This window comes from Haliotis rufescens, unplaced genomic scaffold, assembly GCF_023055435.1.
Source record: "Haliotis rufescens isolate VD_foot unplaced genomic scaffold, xgHalRufe1.0.p SCAF_59, whole genome shotgun sequence".
Lineage (NCBI taxonomy): Eukaryota > Metazoa > Mollusca > Gastropoda > Lepetellida > Haliotidae > Haliotis > Haliotis rufescens.
The window spans coordinates 808196-825913 of record NW_025964323.1 but is presented as its reverse complement, the minus strand read 5'-3'; the positions used below and the strand labels follow the sequence as shown (position 1 = coordinate 825913).

At 41.1% G+C, this 17718-nt stretch overlaps 1 protein-coding gene across 3 annotated transcripts in view; it reads right to left on the bottom strand.

Annotated features, from left to right (window-relative positions):
* Positions 1-1183: 1183 nt before the first annotated feature.
* The window catches only part of LOC124142801 (DBH-like monooxygenase protein 2 homolog), a 96407-nt gene continuing 79872 nt past the window's right edge, over positions 1184-17718 (bottom strand). The window contains exons 1-10 of one of the 3 annotated variants that reach the window (XM_046511460.2): positions 13192-13353; positions 12526-12718; positions 11927-12053; positions 8982-9077; positions 8662-8841; positions 7196-7350; positions 5154-5397; positions 4309-4402; positions 2844-3126; positions 1184-2139 (exon numbers count right to left, since the gene is read on the bottom strand). In XM_046511460.2, coding sequence (XP_046367416.2) covers positions 1849-2139; positions 2844-3126; positions 4309-4402; positions 5154-5397; positions 7196-7350; positions 8662-8841; positions 8982-9077; positions 11927-12053; positions 12526-12718; positions 13192-13205 — 1677 coding nt within the window. In that variant the 5' untranslated portion in view covers positions 13206-13353 and the 3' untranslated portion in view covers positions 1184-1848. Of the gene's footprint in view, positions 2140-2843; positions 3127-4308; positions 4403-5153; positions 5398-7195; positions 7351-8661; positions 8842-8981; positions 9078-11926; positions 12054-12525; positions 12719-13191; positions 13354-17718 lie in introns of those variants that run through there. The other 2 variants (XM_048385434.1, XM_048385435.1) reach the window with 2 other exon arrangements.

Sequence of the window (17718 nt, the reverse complement as noted above, 5' to 3'; positions counted from 1 at the left end):
ACCCGTGCCACCGAACATAAGATGAGGTGAAATGTGGTTTAACGTCGCGTTTCAAATTATTGCACTTATTTAGCGACGTGCATGCACGTGACTGTGTGTTTGACTGTGTGTACTAGTCCGGTTTTATAATATAGCACAGAGATACCATGCCGCAGTTTGACATGGGTACCTCACCAAGAACCTCATATTGACACCGAGCCGTCTTTATTTTATCCTGGTAACAGGCCGGGTAACAACAAGTACCATCTTTTAACTTATTATGATATGCCGCGGTCAGGGGACTGGGCAACCGACTTTCCGGTTTCCACAAGACCACGAAGACGGTCACCCCTCGGACGTGTTAGACAAGGCTGTATGTCATCATGTTAAGGACGCTCTTATAAAATACGAAATAAATGTGTTTTAACACTTGACAATAATGCCATCCAATGGTGAGTACTTAACTGATCGGGTGGTCAGACTCCCTGACTTGGTTGATGCATGTCATCGTATTCCAAATGCGTGGATTGATGCTCATACCATCACTCACTCACACCACAATCGACGAACGAGATCGGGTGGTCAGGCTCGCTGACTTGACGGATGCCTGTCATCGTATCCCAATTGCATAGGTCGATGCTCATTCCATCACTCACTGACACCAGAATCGACAGACGAGATCGGGTGGTCAGGCTCGCTGACTTGACGGATGCCTGTCATCGTATCCCAATTGCATAGGTCGATGCTCATTCCATCACTCACTGACACCAGAATCGACAGACGAGATCGGGTGGTCAGGCTCGCTGACTTGACGGATGCCTGTCATCGTATCCCAATTGCGTAGGTCGATGCTCATGCCATCAGTCACTGACACCAGCATCGACGAACGAGATCGGGTGGTCAGGCTCGCTGACTTGACGGATGCCTGTCATCGTATCCCAGTTGCGTAGGTCGATGCTCATGATGTCACTGGATTGACTGGTCCAGACTCGATTATTTACAGGCGGCCGTCATGTAGCTTGAATGTTAAACAACAAACAACCAAACAAACAAAGAAACAAACAAACAAACTAAATTGAAATATGAAATAGATTAAAGATTTGAAATAAACATACTCTAGGATGGTCCCAAAATGTGCCAACTACAAAGTGTGTGTAAAGTATTTTAAATAAGATCTTGAGGTTTTGTGACAATGAATACACCATTGATATGTCAATATTTTATTTCCACAAAACAGCAATGAGATCATATTCTCCGTGCATCATCTTTAAAAGCTATTCAATTGTGCACATCCTAGCGTGTCGAAATGTCGTGAGAGTCTGACCTTATTTTCATTACTTCAATACATGCAATTTAATCATACAGCAAACTCGCTCCCCTACTGGGAATGCTTCGTCATTTATTATTGTTAACAGATATCAAAATGAAGTTATTACGCGATGGTGACAAGTTAACACGCAACTCTATTAAGACCATCCTAAAAAGTAATACACATAAATAATTTGTTTATTTAGAAGATACTTTGTTGAAACATTGGTGTGTATATCTTCAAAATTCAATGCAAACTGCTGGGCAAAAAAAAATATACATTTGAAAGTTTATTTGACCAAAACATTACACACGTTACCAAACTGTTACACACGTTACCAAACTGTTACAAGGCTGAAAACAGTCGCCGACACTGTTAGATCCAAAAAACAACTATGATACCCGTACGAAATACAGCACCATCGGTACATTTGTAGCCATCAGACACGGGTGTGTACTTTTTTTTCCCGGCAGTTGAATATTATAATGAGCCCAGTAGACTGCGGGATACACAAATTATGTAGGTACAGTTTACCATGGTGGAAATGAACATACAGTCATCTACAACAGTAAGACTGAACAGAATGCCAGGACAACAGTTGATACAAGGGCGTCAGCCGATGTAGCCCCGGCAGTTGAAATTGGGTATTTCCCGTTGTCGTCCTTCTTGCATGAGCAGGATCCAAATGCAGCTACAAATTTGGTTGTTTTGAGATCGGGGTTTCTGGACCTCATGGTCAGCAGGTAATTCTGTACATCACCCTTGGCTAGACAAGGATGACGCTCAGCCTCAGCAATAGCTGCAGGACATTCCTCTCGACATCCATAGTAAGGACTGCAATTGTCCAACACCTGAAAAGCATGATATCTAAAGATTGTGATCGGAACGACTATATGACTTTACAGTGAGTGAGTTTGGCTTTAGGACAACAGTACCCAAATCGGACAGAACCCTTGGTTATTGGGTTTGCAACGCCAGAGGGCCGTGACTGCACCGCAAATTGCAGCGTCTTTGATAACTGGGCCACCCGTGCACACAAGTTACTTTACAGATTGATGCTTTATATAATATTGTTAGTGTAAATATGACAAGTCTCCCAGATATATTTTCATGTAAATAAAGTGACAAAACTCTTTCCATAATAATACCTATCTGCTTAAAGGAGAGTTCATTCTGGTTATATCATGAACATGTGTATATGAATCCCTAAACGCTAGTGATGATATATAGCAGGAGTTCGCAAAAGGGTGAGCGTGCCCACCGGGTGCCCCCCGTCGCAAACACGTGCAAAAGCAAGTCAAGGGTTTACTTGAAAGAACACAGTATACGGTAGAAGTCGAAATTGTGATTTCATTTGGTTTTACAAGACCGGAACTGACGGGGACATGCTTACCTATTCGCGAACGCATGGTGTCTCTGAGGTTTAGTGATACATTCATGTATAATTTTCATCACAAGTTTGTCTTTTTGACTGATGAAATCTGTTTTACGCTGCTATTTGACACATATTATGCTCTGACGTCTTTAATGTACCATGTTATGTTATATAACTTACCTTGTCCATAACCATTTTAGTCACAGGATGTGAGTTGTTGAAGAACTCGGCAATGTTGCAACCCATTAATGCTCCCTTTTCAATATCACAGCGGTTGAGAGTCTTATAAGTGACACAATTGCTATTGCTGCTGGCCTGTTTGGGGTAGTAGATGAAGATACCAAAACACATCTCGTTACTTGTGGCATCACCGTAGAATGTGGTCGTCTTAGTAGACAGAGATTGGTATACGCAAGTCGTCTTCAAGGAATCACCACGATGAATAGGCACGGGGGGATCATATCTGTTTGACAGAAAATGGATTAGTGGAGATCTAAGACTAGTAAATCTTTTCTAAGGTTCATGTAGTCTTTTCTTCAAGTCTTATAGTGAGTTAATGTGTTTTTATGCCGCTTCCGCATTAAGCAATATTCTTGCCATATCACGATGGGAGACACCGGAAATGGGTTTCAAATGTTTTACCCATGTGGTGAATCGAACCCAGGCCTACAGCGTGACAGGCGAACGCTTAAACACTAGGCTCCCCCACAGCCCCCAGTTCGAATACAAAAGGAATGGTACTTGCTACGTGTTCATCGCTGCAACAGTACTAGAATGTCACGTTTTGAAGTAAGTTTACCTCACATCAATACGACCTTATTCTGAAAGAACATGATCATGTCTATTTATGTTTCTGGTGTGTTGTACCAATGTCATCAAATGCAATCAATCTTGCACAGTGTGGTTATTTCGGAAGTTTGTTTGTTTGCTTGTTTGTAGTCCGCACAAACTTAGTTCGGAGGTATTTTTCAGTGTGGCCAGTGATGAGTCAAAATATCACGAATGATCGATCGTGTGGTGCAAAACACATTACTTTGCTCGCTAGATCATACAAATTACTGCAGCCATTTTCAATTCGTTCGTCAGTCATTATGTACTTCATAAACAAGTATTATTTTACTTGAAAGTCATTACAATTTCAGAATTCATCGCCTTGACGTAATCGATTGACTGTCGATTGACGTGATCAGAATTATCAAAGAATGTCAAGGTGAATTTTAACAACTAAATATACACATACATTAGATACATTCATTTTATATTCCTTGGGAGCATACAAGGAAACCGACTCGGAAAAAACCTCACAGGTTTGCTTGCATCGCATCTCGGGGAACCCTTTTCCTTCTGTTGTATTCACAAGATAGAATAAACAGTCAAAATATATTACAACGCCATGTTAACCGAGTTTTGTACTGCAAACAAGGACCTTCTCCTCTGCAGTAGATTCATAACCTCCCCCCTACACCTTTGGGTTATAATACATACCGCCTCGCTCAACGGTTTTTATTTGTATTCCCCGGAAAGCGCGACGTATACTACTCTACTACTAAAGATAATTTCAAAAAAAGTTAACGAAAATTATACAAATTAATATGCTATCGCTACATGTATTACTATTACTCAGATGCTTTTTGAAAGGTCTTACGATACGCTTGTTGGATCGTCGTAGTTGTAGTTGAGATCATTGGTGAGGTACCTCTTCTGGTCTCCGCTGAAGAGTTCTACCGTCTGTGCGATGCCTGGGAGAAGGATAGTCAAGTTATATTGAGTTATAACAATGTACAGGCTGTGTAGAGTTGCATCCCTAATTAGGCGCACCAGAAACCTTAGACGACTTCCAGTTCGACCTCATCACGTACATGTGCGCTTCGATTTTATCCATGTGTTAAACGGCCTAAACCTGCATCACTTAGGGCTTTCCTCCAAATCAAGCAAATTCGCCGTGATATAACAAACATCACGTGGCGTAATAATTTACTATCTGTGATGTGAGGGCAGATACAGTATATTCGATGAAACATATTTCTACAGAACAGAAATCAGCTCTGAAATAATGATAAGCACTTGGGTGTTGTACTTGCAGTGGCAAATGTGATTGTCATATAGATACCATAGTAAAAAATAACCTCCTACATGATTTATTCGATGAGAAAAATCAAACATCTACTTCACAAGACAGAGTGATAACAATATCTATAACATGTTCATAAGACCACACTTTGAATAAGCATTTGAGGTAAGGGGTGAAGGACAAAGTGAGGAATTAGAACAATTACAACTGCATGCATTCTAGCTGGCCTACCGAAGTAAGTCCCCAGGCTTTCAATGTTTTACGAAACTGGCATTAACTGAAATATGGTACAAGCAGTCATAGTCAGGGCGAAGCTTGGAATCGAACCCAGGACACGCCTATGTAACTGTACACAGAGAATGTCAGTGCTTTAGATTACCTGACCATCCGTGTCTCCTGAATAATGTGAAGTAACTTACCTTTGTAATGCATGTGGTTGATTCCCGATATCATATATATGGTGTCTTTCAGGATCTTGTTGGTGCAGCGTGCGGGACACATGGATTCGAGCACGGTCCTGCTCCGTCCAGGCGGGATGACAATGTTTGTGTCGCCTGTCCAAAACACCCCTGCGTCGTGGGTGCGAAGGTTGGGCGTGTAGTAGAGATTGAGGCCAGAACCATCCATCTTGCCAGTTGCTTTTAAGGGGTTGTTCCAGTGAAACTAAAAGAAAACATACACGAAGGATAACGTGTGGAGATTTCCATCTGATGACGTCATAAAGCACTGTGCCGTCACACAACCAGTAGGACAACCAATGGGAGTGTCATAACGTTTTTAAGCAAGAGTCTAATGAGGCTCTTTGCAATCTTCGTAGAATGATCATGCTCGATTGTACCTCAAAAGTCACGAAACAGATGAGGTGGTCACATGTGTTTCTAGTTCAGGTGGGTAAATCAGTAGAAGGGGATTGGCTTTTTAACTGTTAATGAACTATATCCAATCATCGATATACCCGAAATATTCCCTTGATTATATTTATGCCAGCGAAAGAAGAAATTCAGATTCATATGCATAAATAAGCAGATCAGCAAGAAGGGGACCGCGATTGGTGCCCATTGGGATACCTACTTCTTGCCAAAATTTCTTATCCCCAAATTTCACATACGTGGTATCAATGAGGAAGCCCAGCATGACCCAAATTGGGTTTCTCAGTACACTTCAGATGGCAGTTGCTTTCATTTTTGACAAATTGTCTTGAAACTCTGAAGATAGAAATGTAAGTATATCAATGGTCACCACGTTTAGAAATAAATGCCCCAAGAATCAAGGAATGAAGTTTTTTGTTTGGAATAGTGGTGTACACAATTGAAAAATCAAATGTTTTGGTTCTTTACTAAGATTGCAAACATGGTATCGACTTTCTGTGAACAAAATAATATAAAGTGAATATAAACTCTTTCCTTGATTGTATGAAGGGTTATGGTTAATTCCATCTTTGAGATTTTGTGGTACATTTGCTGGACCCAGCACTACATGTATATCTCTCTTTATGTGGGTATTTATGGAGGTTTAGAATCCAGTACAAAAGAGCAGTGGTTTTAGAGTCAGGCAAAACATGATACCACTGGTGCGTATTGCAGATGTTTGCAGACGTGTTCCTCAGTTAACAACATGGCCATATTTGTGGCATTATTTTATATGTCACGTATACCACGTTCTTTGATCAAATAATTAATTTGGTGATGCTTACATACCATAGTCATGTTAGTTAAGGCCTAGTCAGTGGGAACATCTACACACTTTTCCTGTATGGCAGTCAGACTTTGGATGACAGCTGGCTGGGACAGAATGAGTTAATTCCAGTTCTATATCCCCATTTAGAGTTTGTGCATACTACCAATGACAACATCCAGCACTGACATATCCCACTCTGAAAGCCAATCAGCTTCCTCTTCTCTTTGCCCCAGCTTTTGAAACATTCTTCCACAGCATCTATAATGATTTTATTATTGTAACCCTGCTTGGTAGGAAACTGCTCACGATATTTTGGTCCATATTTGAAAAACTGAGGACGTTTGTCTATTGTCAGCCACACAGCCACATTAAAGGTTCAACAGATAGATAGAGGTAGGATGATACTTGGCATCCTCAAATAGTTGAATTTATATCATTAGCTGCAAAGTCCGAGTTCTGCAACATGTTCTTATAATTGGAAAACTCTGATGAAATGGTGTTCGTATAGGAAAATGAAATTGTTGGTGGTTCCCTTAATTTGAAATCATGTGGGACATTTTAGGAATTGGTTCATTGCATGTCACCGTACCGAGTTGCACCTAATACCGCCTCTGGTTTGTCTGGTTCAGACTCTGTCACAACAGCTCGCCGTCATATATCGTTGAGGCTTTTGCGTGTGTGGATGTTAAACAACAAACAAACTCTTGGCGGTATACCAGATTGGGTTCAAATGGTTTCACGTGCATATTTAGGTTGTGAATAAGAATACAAGTATTTTAAGTACCTCAAGGAGGACCCTCTTGTAGCCGGTTTTTCCAATTCTGAAGCCAGCTTCTTTGTAGAGACACTGACCAAACATGCCAAAGCTCCACAACCCAATGACATCCTGGCAGGCAGGGCTGGACATCCCGCATTCTTCTGGACTTTCAATTTTGGGCGCTGCAAGGAAGGAAATCATACATGTAGACATAATGAACCAAACATGTCATCTTTCATCCCCATTTCTTTTGCATAAGATCTACGATGCAACATCGAATCACCGGTTCCACATAAGTGTATGGGATCAGAAGTGGTGTTACAGATTTGTTGAGTGCTGCTTTAGCATCAGCATCAGCCATTGTGTTACCAACGATTCCAGCATGGCTGTATAACCAACAAAAGATGATGTCGTATTGGCCAGGAGCAAGGATACTATGTATTTTAACAATGTCAAGTACAATTGGATGGTCACGAAATTATTTTAATTGCTTGAGCACAGGTAACCTGGTTGATACAGTTCTGGATCCAGCCTCAGTTGATTTGAAAGTATTATATGTACTTCTTAACTGATTATACTCATGTTGATATGTAATTAATTTGCTCCTGATTCCACTAGTTTCATTCGATACCTTTTACCCATTGCCAAGGGGGAGAAGACAGCTGGGAAAAGGAAATATGTTATCAAATTTCAATATAAACAGCGGAAATATAAGGTTTAATTTTTGTTCCAAGAGATGGAATAAGAGATTACATTAAATATAAAGGTCGTCAAAAAGGGGATTAAACACATAGTTGAATGCTGTGTTGGACTCGTTTGGATCTAACTTTGTGAGGTACTGTAAAGAGAGTTTGATGCGGCGTTGTTTAAGAGACTGTTCGACTAACTCAACATACAGGCTGTCAACAGATTTACGGAAAGAACTTAGACATAGTCTTTGACCCTAATGATGCATTGGATCAAGTAATGTAAGGTTATCATCGTAAGCACCACAACAAATTAGCTATAATCGAGTTTAGAACGTATAAGTGATCTATACAAATAAAGGATGGTCGACCGATTACTCTCCACTTGGAATTAGAAACTTCTTTCAATAAATCCAGTCTCTTCAGGCATTTAGCTTTAAGATATTCGACATGTGGTAAGAAAGTAAGATAGTGATCAAAATGTTCCATTTAGAAAACTTAAACCTGTTACATTGTGACCAATCACTGATTAAAAATCAATTAATTCAGTCAAAGCTGCAACTGTATCTCAATCTTAGCATATTGCTACCTCAACATGAACCATTAAAATCATCGACGAGTCATTTATAACCTTTGATAGACTATTATGTTTTTTAATTCATTTTTTATACCAAACAACGTTACCGATAACATGCTACATGTACCATGTGGGGCACCTTGATCTTACAAATGGCATACGAAAATGGGTTTGATATTGTCTATATACCTCTTGGTAAAGCTGAAAATTAAAATAGACTAAATGTTTACCATAATCACGACAGCCGTAAAGGAGAATATGGTGCATGATGTCAACGTTGTCTATTTCCGGTTCTGTGGCAATCAGGTGGTAATCCTGTGATTGGTCCAGGTCAAAGGTCATGCAAACATAGGTGGTTTCCTTGCCAGGTACAGGTGTTCGTGGAATCTTCAGAGTTCGTTTTTGGACTCCTGCAAGGGTGAAGAGATTATGCAATTACAAATTACCTAAATTTTTATGCTCTCTCTCCCCCCACCCCCATTCTCTCTAATGTCGATGTTTCGAGTAACGGGGTTGAAGGAATGATCTACTATATTCTATTATCACGTACCTGTTTCTGTAGTTCCTGTACAGTTGAATTTAGAACTTGTACACGGAGCTGTGATGAGTCCAGCACACGTCTGACTTGAAGAGGTATCACAAAAACCTGAAATGAATCATCTTTCAATACATAACAGTCATTAAAAATTAACGATTTGATACGATCCTTCCAAATTATGAAGTGTATTAAGGGCGTTGGGGTAGCCTAGTTGTTAAAGTGTACGTTCGTGACCCCGAACATCAGGGTTCAATTCCCCACATGGATACAATGTGTGAAGCCCATTTCTAGTGATATTGCTGGAATATTGCTGAAAGCGGCGTAAAACTATACCCACTCACTCACTCACTATTTTGTCAGCACCAAACCCGTGCTCGTGGGTTTCACCGAAGTGGTAAACGTCTGAGGCCTGCATCACTTCGGGCTTTCCTCCCACATTAAGCTGACACGCCGTGATATAACTTGAATACTGTTAAAAGCGGCGTTAAATCCAACTCACTCACTCACTCACTATGAAGTATATATCAGATGACATACTTTCTTGAGGACTCCTTCAGTTCAGCAACAACATTCAATCCCAGCATGACCTGAACATGTATACACCCAGCAGTGAAGGGGCACCTTGAGATTGTCAAGGTAATCAACACCAGCACAGCATAGGCAAATAGGTCAACATGTGTCAGTGGTCTAGTACTTTTGAAACATCAACAACGTCTAGGGTCAGATGACCTAAAAATGTTCACAGACAGGTATAAAACTATCAGAAATGTGACGCTTTCAGATTCTCAACAGATTCAAGCCAGGCATAACCTCAAGACATACATAGATGGGAATAGAACTAACAGCGATGGGACACTTTCAGATCGTCTTCAGATACAAGCCTAGCGTGAACTAAAATATGCAGTGCCTTGTTCACAACGAGCAGTGATGGGACAATTTCCGATAATCATAACATTCAAGTAAAGCTTGACTCACACAACTACCAATGGTATTGCGAAAGAATACGTCCTCAGCATTGACCTTACAAAGTTAAAGTGAGTTTCATGTACCCTGCAGGTTAATGAAAAAGCAAACAAGGTTGCTGATGCGGAACATTCTATTCATAGCGACATCACACATGTGAAGTGAATATCAATCTCCCCGCTGGCAAAATATTAGCAATCGGTAGACCTAAGAGACGCGAGAATAAAAAGGTATGTCATACACTTGAACGAAATCTTATGTTAGTCGACCATACACGCACTGATTCACAGTCACATTCCCCGTTAAGATCCGGGTTAGAAGTGGTTTGGAGCCTACTACGCGTGTCGTAAGAGAGAGGAATATTGTTTTACGCCGCTTTCAGCAATATGTCAGTGATATCACGGCGGGGGACACCAGAAATTGGTTTCCCACATTGTAATCATAGGGAATTGAACCTGGGTCTTCGGCGTAACGAGCGAACGCTTTAACCACAAGGCTACAACAGCGTCCGCTTGTCGTAACGGGATCAGATGGCCTTAGTCAGGGTTGTTGACTTGGTTGAGGCATGTCATCGTATCTTAGATCGATGCTCATGGTGTCAAAACTCGATTATTTACAGACAGCTATCATATGGCTGGAATTTTGGTGGGTGTGGCGTTACGATAAAAGCAAAAAAAAACATATTCACGTGGGGATATATATACATATCGGAATATTGAAACTATGTTCTATGTTAAGGCGCCGCGATTCGCTGTGCAGAGTTGCGTCCCTTGGGCACGCCAGAAACCTATGATTGTTGGTTCGAATCCCGGTTCGCCCCGATTGTGTTTCTAGGTTTGTCAGCACCATACTCGTGCTCGTGGGTTTCACCTAAGTGGTAAACGTCTGAGACCTGCATCACTTCGGGCTTTCCTCCCACATTAAGCTGACACGCCGCGACTTAACTTTAATACTGTAAGAAGCAAAAGCAGCGTTAAACCCAACTCACTCACTCACTCACTCCCTCTATGCTTCTCACAAATGTCTCACGAGAAATAACCATGGATAAAGGATATAGTGAAGTTCGACACAGCGAAGAGGCAGCTACAAGACTATTCCTCGAGTCGTGGTACCTAATGCTATTCCTCATCTGATTCATACCAGCCAGTATTAGTCTTTTAAATATTTATCTGTTTGATACTTTTTAACAGCTCGCTGTACATAAATCTTATCCTGTCATTATCCCTTCTATTAAAGTTTACTCTTGCTATGATATAAACACATCTATTTCAAAATACCATTCCTTGACGTCACTGTGATATTGTTCAATTTTCTAGTGTTCAATTTTCTACATGTTTTTATATTATAAGGGTAATTAGAACGCTATTTTTCAGGGAATTATCATTTGCAGAAGCGCGAGGTCTTCCATTAACTGCCTGACGAAGGAGGGCAGTTGACAAGTACGACGGCATAATTAGCGTATGTCAGTATAACAAAATGGATGATCAGGTTCCAAGGATTTTGCAAAGGCAGGAGGGTTGCCGGAACAATGGGCGGTGACCAAAACAAACACACTGACGTAAGACAACTAACAACCATCAACAATGTTTATCGGGATAATGATACCGAATCGTGTTTTCAACCAACGGAGATGAATAAGTACATACAAAGAGAACCCTGGCTCCTATCAAGTTCCTTCGTAATATCTACCTGGGTGTGTATAATATATATTGTTATCGAACCAATGATCAGTTTAAATTAGGTAAACTGATAGCAGAATACCGAACTGTGTGTTAACCTATAGAGATGAATAAACACAAACAAAGAGAACCCTGGCTACTATCAAGTTCCATCGTAATATCTACCTGGGTGTGTAAAATATATATTGTTATCGAACCATCGATCAGTTTAAATTGGGTAAACTGTAAGCACCGAGCTGTGTTTTAACCTTCAGAGATGAATAAACACTAATAAAGAGAACCCAGACTCCTATCAAGTTCCATCGTTGTACCTACCTGGGTGCGTGAGTTCAGTTGTCCTTGCGGGTGTGGCTCCAGTTGTCCAGATGCACTGAGGGTCACCTAGCTCCTGACCATTGGTCATCCCATCACCATCAGAGTCCATGTTACACACATTAGCCCACTGTATAGACAGGAAAGTGTTTGATTTATTTTTAGCGGATATGTTGGCATGGAGGGCCTATTCGACGAAAATGCCGCAATTGCCTTAGGAGTAGCAGTATCCGATGGTCGTGAGTTTGGATCCTATATTCGCTCTGATTATGATCCTTGGTTTGTCACCACCATACTCGTGGGTTTCACTAAAGTGGTAAACACCATATACGTCCTTGTTCTCACGCTGTGATATAACTAAAATCTTGTTCAAAGCGGCGTTAAACCAAATTTGTTCACTCACGTTGACTGTTGACAGACTTTATTTTTCACGTGAAAACACGTAGATACCAACAGTGATTTCACACGGTTTATTAATAACAACAGACGGAGTATAGGTTTACAACACGATGCGATGTATATCGGATATCAAAAGTAGTCACGCTCTAGTTAACACTATACCGTACCACGAAGTCAACAACGTTTATTATTTCTTTTCTCACCGTTCTGCCTTGACTTGCAAAAGCGAGACCGAACTGATTTCTTTCACCTCCACCCGCCGGGTTCAGATGCCCCACCCCCTGCCACATCTCCCCCGCCACACAAGGGTGGGGCAGGTTGTAGCCATTAGGTATCCTGTCCCTGTACGAGCCATACCCAGAGATCACTCCAATGCATGTGAGGAAAGCGGCAAATCTGTAGGAAACGTACATACAAAGACAAAAACATGGAGGCTTTATTAACGCTTAAATTAAATTATTTACATATTAAATAGCTGAATTTATGGAATGAAATTAATTATTATTAAGGTCTTGCATTCTTCCAGCACATATCATTTGTATTGTTGTTCCGATACAAACTACCGCTAACAACGTATTTGGGAATAGCAACATACCGTACAACCCTCTATTGACACATGTAAATCATACTATCGTCTTTTTCGCACCTGAATGACATCACTGATTTTCAGTGATCCATTTATATGCTAATTTCACCACTGTTGCCTCAGAAACTGCGGCATTTAAACGAGGCTGGTTACTCTCTAGTGTCGACTTTAATATTTAAACGATAAGAACCTCGAATCGTGAACATGGTATCGCGACATATGATGCTTGTTCTTTGCAAAATTATAAAAAGTGGAAAGAGTCCGAACGGTCATTGTCGCCTACCTTACGGCCCACATGTTGATCCTAGTCAAGCTGTACCCGCAAGCTTTTGACAGGTTTGTGTGTCAGTCGGTTGGTTATAAAGCGCAGTCACGTGGTAGAGTATCAACACTGTACAACAATATATAGGAACAACTGGTTTAGTTTATGTTGTGAATATGATCACTACACCTAAACAAGTTGGATAAGCAAGTCAGAATCGAGAAATGTGTCGTCAAATTTGGCTTAGTAGTATTTGTTACAACAACGTGTTGAAAGGCAACGAAATATTTTTTCACAGTGTGAAGTGGACCATGGTTCAGTGCGCTGAATATCGTGTCTGAATAGGGATTTCTGAAGACTATGAAATCGCCTTCAACAAGACATAGATCCTCATAGCGGTTTCCTTTTGAGAGAAATTTAATAACATGAGACCGCAATTTTATGTACACCAACCATTCAAGTCTACGATGAATGCTTTCTCGTTGTGTTTGAAATTGACGTTGGGTTCAAGGTTTGGTCTAGGGTCTTTTATCATTTCATGAGTTGCAAAATCATCAATACATCTGGTCATGCGAGAAAATGGTGCGGCTTAGAAATTAATAAACAATATTGTTTGGCCCAAATCGCAAAACACAACAATGCAACGATGGAGGTTTCGTATGATTACGGAATTGGTTTCGTCACTTTTGCTTCAATGACAGTTCATGAAACCAAATAATTTAGTATATATGTAATAATATTCACTTTACTTAGGCCAATGTATTTATATGTGCCGAAGCAATTCAGTTACAAAATTAATAGTGGTATTGGCGACAATTATGGCATGTGCATTTAGGCTTTTTGTTTTTACATGACACTGAGTTTTCATGAATTTCCTTAGCATTATATGAAGCTTACGGTGAGGCGTCAAAGATACAGGATCCGTTCCATTAAAATCTCATAACTATGGGGACACACGATTATTGAGGGTCCATCCATCGTTTCGCAAACATTTCTGTATAGTTGTATTGCACGGGACATGTGTGTATCTGAACACCGAGAGTGATTATATACCGAGAGTGATTATAAACCGGAAGTACACACAGTATTTATATTCACCAAACGTATTTGCGATAAGTAGCTTTAATACAGTGTGGATTCTCAATAAATTTGCTTCAGTTTTTGTTATCACAGGAAAGAACATTGTTTGATTTTTCAACTCTGTATGCCACTATCCCACACGACATTCCTTTATTATTATTATGATTATTATTATTATTATTATTATTTACAGATTGAAATAAACAAAATGCAGCAAAGAGAGTTTGGGTGACCGGGCACATGGTTAGGCTCATAAGCTGAGGGTCCCTGCCCCCCCCCCTGCCCCCCCCCCTGCCCCTGCCCCCTGCCCCCCCCCCCCTACACGCAGCCCAGACAGCGAATGGGACTTCTCGAAGGAAGCGCTGCCAACCATCCACCCAGAACTTTTCGGAGAATGTGAAGACTTCCCAAAACTGCAGCCTTCTGCATTACCCAGTTGGTCAGAAGGGTTGTATTCCTGGAGTCAGTCAACAGATTGGGAGGTACCAAACCTAAGGCTCCGAGAACAATGGGGAGTCGGACAACATGGTACTTCGGATGCAAGCTATGTTTCCCTGAATCTTGTCAATCACATTGGTGTCAAGAGGGACAGAAAATTCTATAATATAAAGGACAAGTTTAGGTTTGTTGGATACGTCTGAGGCTGTATACGGGCCTATTCCAAAGATTTGTGTTTATCATTTTCCATGACGCCCTCTACATATTCTGTGTCGTACCGTGGATGGACCTCTGTGTCAAAACCACAAGCATGGCGAAGACGTCTGTTTCACTATTTAGGCCAAGACAATAACAAAAGGAAAGTCCAAATGTGCAGTTTCAAATATTTTGTGTGTGAGTATCTCAAGAATACCTTCTTTCCAAATAAGCACCGGGTGGTGGGGCAAGACGTAGCCCAGATGCATCGCTACAAACAATAGAGAAGTTGTTTATCAATCAAAGGTTTCATGTATTCACTTCCAACACCCTAATGGGGGCACGGGTGGCCCAGTCGTCTAAGGCGCCGCGATTCGTGTGCAGAGTTGCGTCCCTTGGGCACGCCAGAAACCTATGATTGTGGGTTCGAATCCCGGTTCGCCCCGATTATGTTTCCAGGTTTGTCAGCAGAATACCCGTGCTCGTGGGTTTCACCGAAGCGGTAACCGTCTGAGACCTGCATCTCTTCGGGCTTTCCTCCAACATTAAGCTGAAACGCCGCAATATAACTGGAACACTGTTAAAAGCGGCGTTAAACCGACCTCACTCACTCCAACATCCTGATGCCTATCAAAGCCTCCAATGATACACTTTAAGCCTTCATAGGAAAATATTTGGATTTAATTTGCTAATATACTATGCTTTAATATACTACGATAAGTAAAGTTCCTTTTACTTTTGAGTGCTAGTCATATACATAGCTGCTGTGACTTGCTGTGCTGTCTTTTTTTGGTAGCGCGGTGTACGCACCAAAAGTTAATAGATCCACATTGAATGTGCTCATCCATTGAAATATCACTAAATGAACTGAGGTGGTGTGACTCACGTCCTTTGCATAGTATATATCGTGTTGACAATGCATTTTTATAGCTTTGTCAAAATGACTTGCATGAGGTATCATGTGCCCTGTGAATTACGTCGGACAGGATTTTAAAGTAACCTGGCTTCATTATAATACCGTCAACTTCTTAATTCACCGGCACTTTAACAGTATTCCAGTTGTATCACGGCGTCTCAGCTCCATATGGTTGGGAGGTCCGCAGAGATGCAGGCCTCAGACGTTTAACACTTTGGTGAAAACCCCGAGTACGACCATGTTGCTGACTAACAAAGCATCGTAAACAGAGCGAATCGGATTCAAACGTTCGAACATTGTATGAGTCCAGCATGCACAAAGGGCACATCGCAGACCAGCAAAGTGCGGCGCCTTAGACGACTGGGTCACCCATGCCCCTTATATTTAAGTTAAACACCTTGCAACAGTGTAATGTATTTGGCATATTCTTTTTTGTGTCGTGTAACATAATACTAACAACACACATGACAAGGCAATTTCTGGTGAACAATCCCTACACTGTCACGCTAAATGATATATTGCGAGAAAAGTGGTTTTGAGTTACTAACATGAACACTGATTCAGCGGCCCTTTAAGTTTGTAAGTCAAGGCCATGAATATGTATATAGATAGTCTACTATAGAAGACCGCCTCCGTGGTTTAGTGGTAGAGCGTCCGCCCGAAGAGCGGCAGGTCCTGGGTTCGATCCCCGACTGATCCGAGGTGGTACTTGTTGTTACTCTGTCTGGCGCTCGGCGGTAAGGGGCAAAAACAAGGACTGGTATTCATGTTAAACTGCGGCATGGTATCTCAGGGGGCCACCACTATAAATAGGCATCAGTCCGGGCTAACACAAGCAGCCACACACACACACGTGCATGCACGTGGCTATATAAGTGCAATAATCTTGGACGCGACGTTAAACCCCGTTTCACCTCACCTAACGTACAATAGAAAACAAACTTTTGCTGTCATGTTCTGCAGTACAATTAAGAATAATCCTTGCTAGGTACTGGTGTTCGTGGAAACCTCAAAACCCGACTTTGGACTCGTGAAACAAGCAACGATATTTTTGTTTCACCATATCCCTGTCTTCGCAGGATTTCAAATGCTGATTTTATGTACTGAATGTATACCAGTTGTCGGACTTTCATTTTTGTGGAAGCCTCGGTGGCTGAGTGTGTTAGATCGCTGACTTTGTGTGCTGGCGATTGGGTGCCTCACTCTGGTAGTGTGGGTTCGAATCCCGCACGGGACTCAACCCCCCCAAAAGTACGAGAATCTGTTCTTTTCGAAGAGAGTGTTATCTCAAACATAACATTTGTTACATTCGACCACTTTCTAAATGTGTGTTCATAGCTGATTTTAGGCATTGACAAATTTACAAGGCATGTGATAGACAGTGGTGGCCATGAAGAATAGATAGAAAGTTGAGCAATAGACTGACTTTAGTACAATATTTCGAGGAATCGATACAGGACGAAGTTTTTGCAATAAAGCATCAGACATGAAGAAGCTTTATGAATTGAAGCCTTATGTGTGGACACCTTCATAACAAAACCTTCCACACCCGCAGAAGGGGGTGGGAAAACCTCGCGAAGATGTCAAAACATGGCTTATTGCTTCTATGTAAACAAAACCACCTTTCAAACGAAGAACCATCGAGAGGATGATGTTGCTGAAGGTAGTTGGGCGAGAGGCAGAATTTATGAGATACGAGGTAGGTATGAGATCCAAAACAACTGGGGCCTATTTTAATTACTTAAATGTATCGTGGATTTACATTAACCTTTTTAAACAATAACTTCGTGAAAATTGGGCAAACTATTGAATCTGTTTCCTTTCAATTATGCAACTAAGCTAATGTGAAGATTGATATTTTAGTTCGATTTATCTTTGTTATATGTTCTATTTGAACATGATATTGGTTGTCTGTGCCC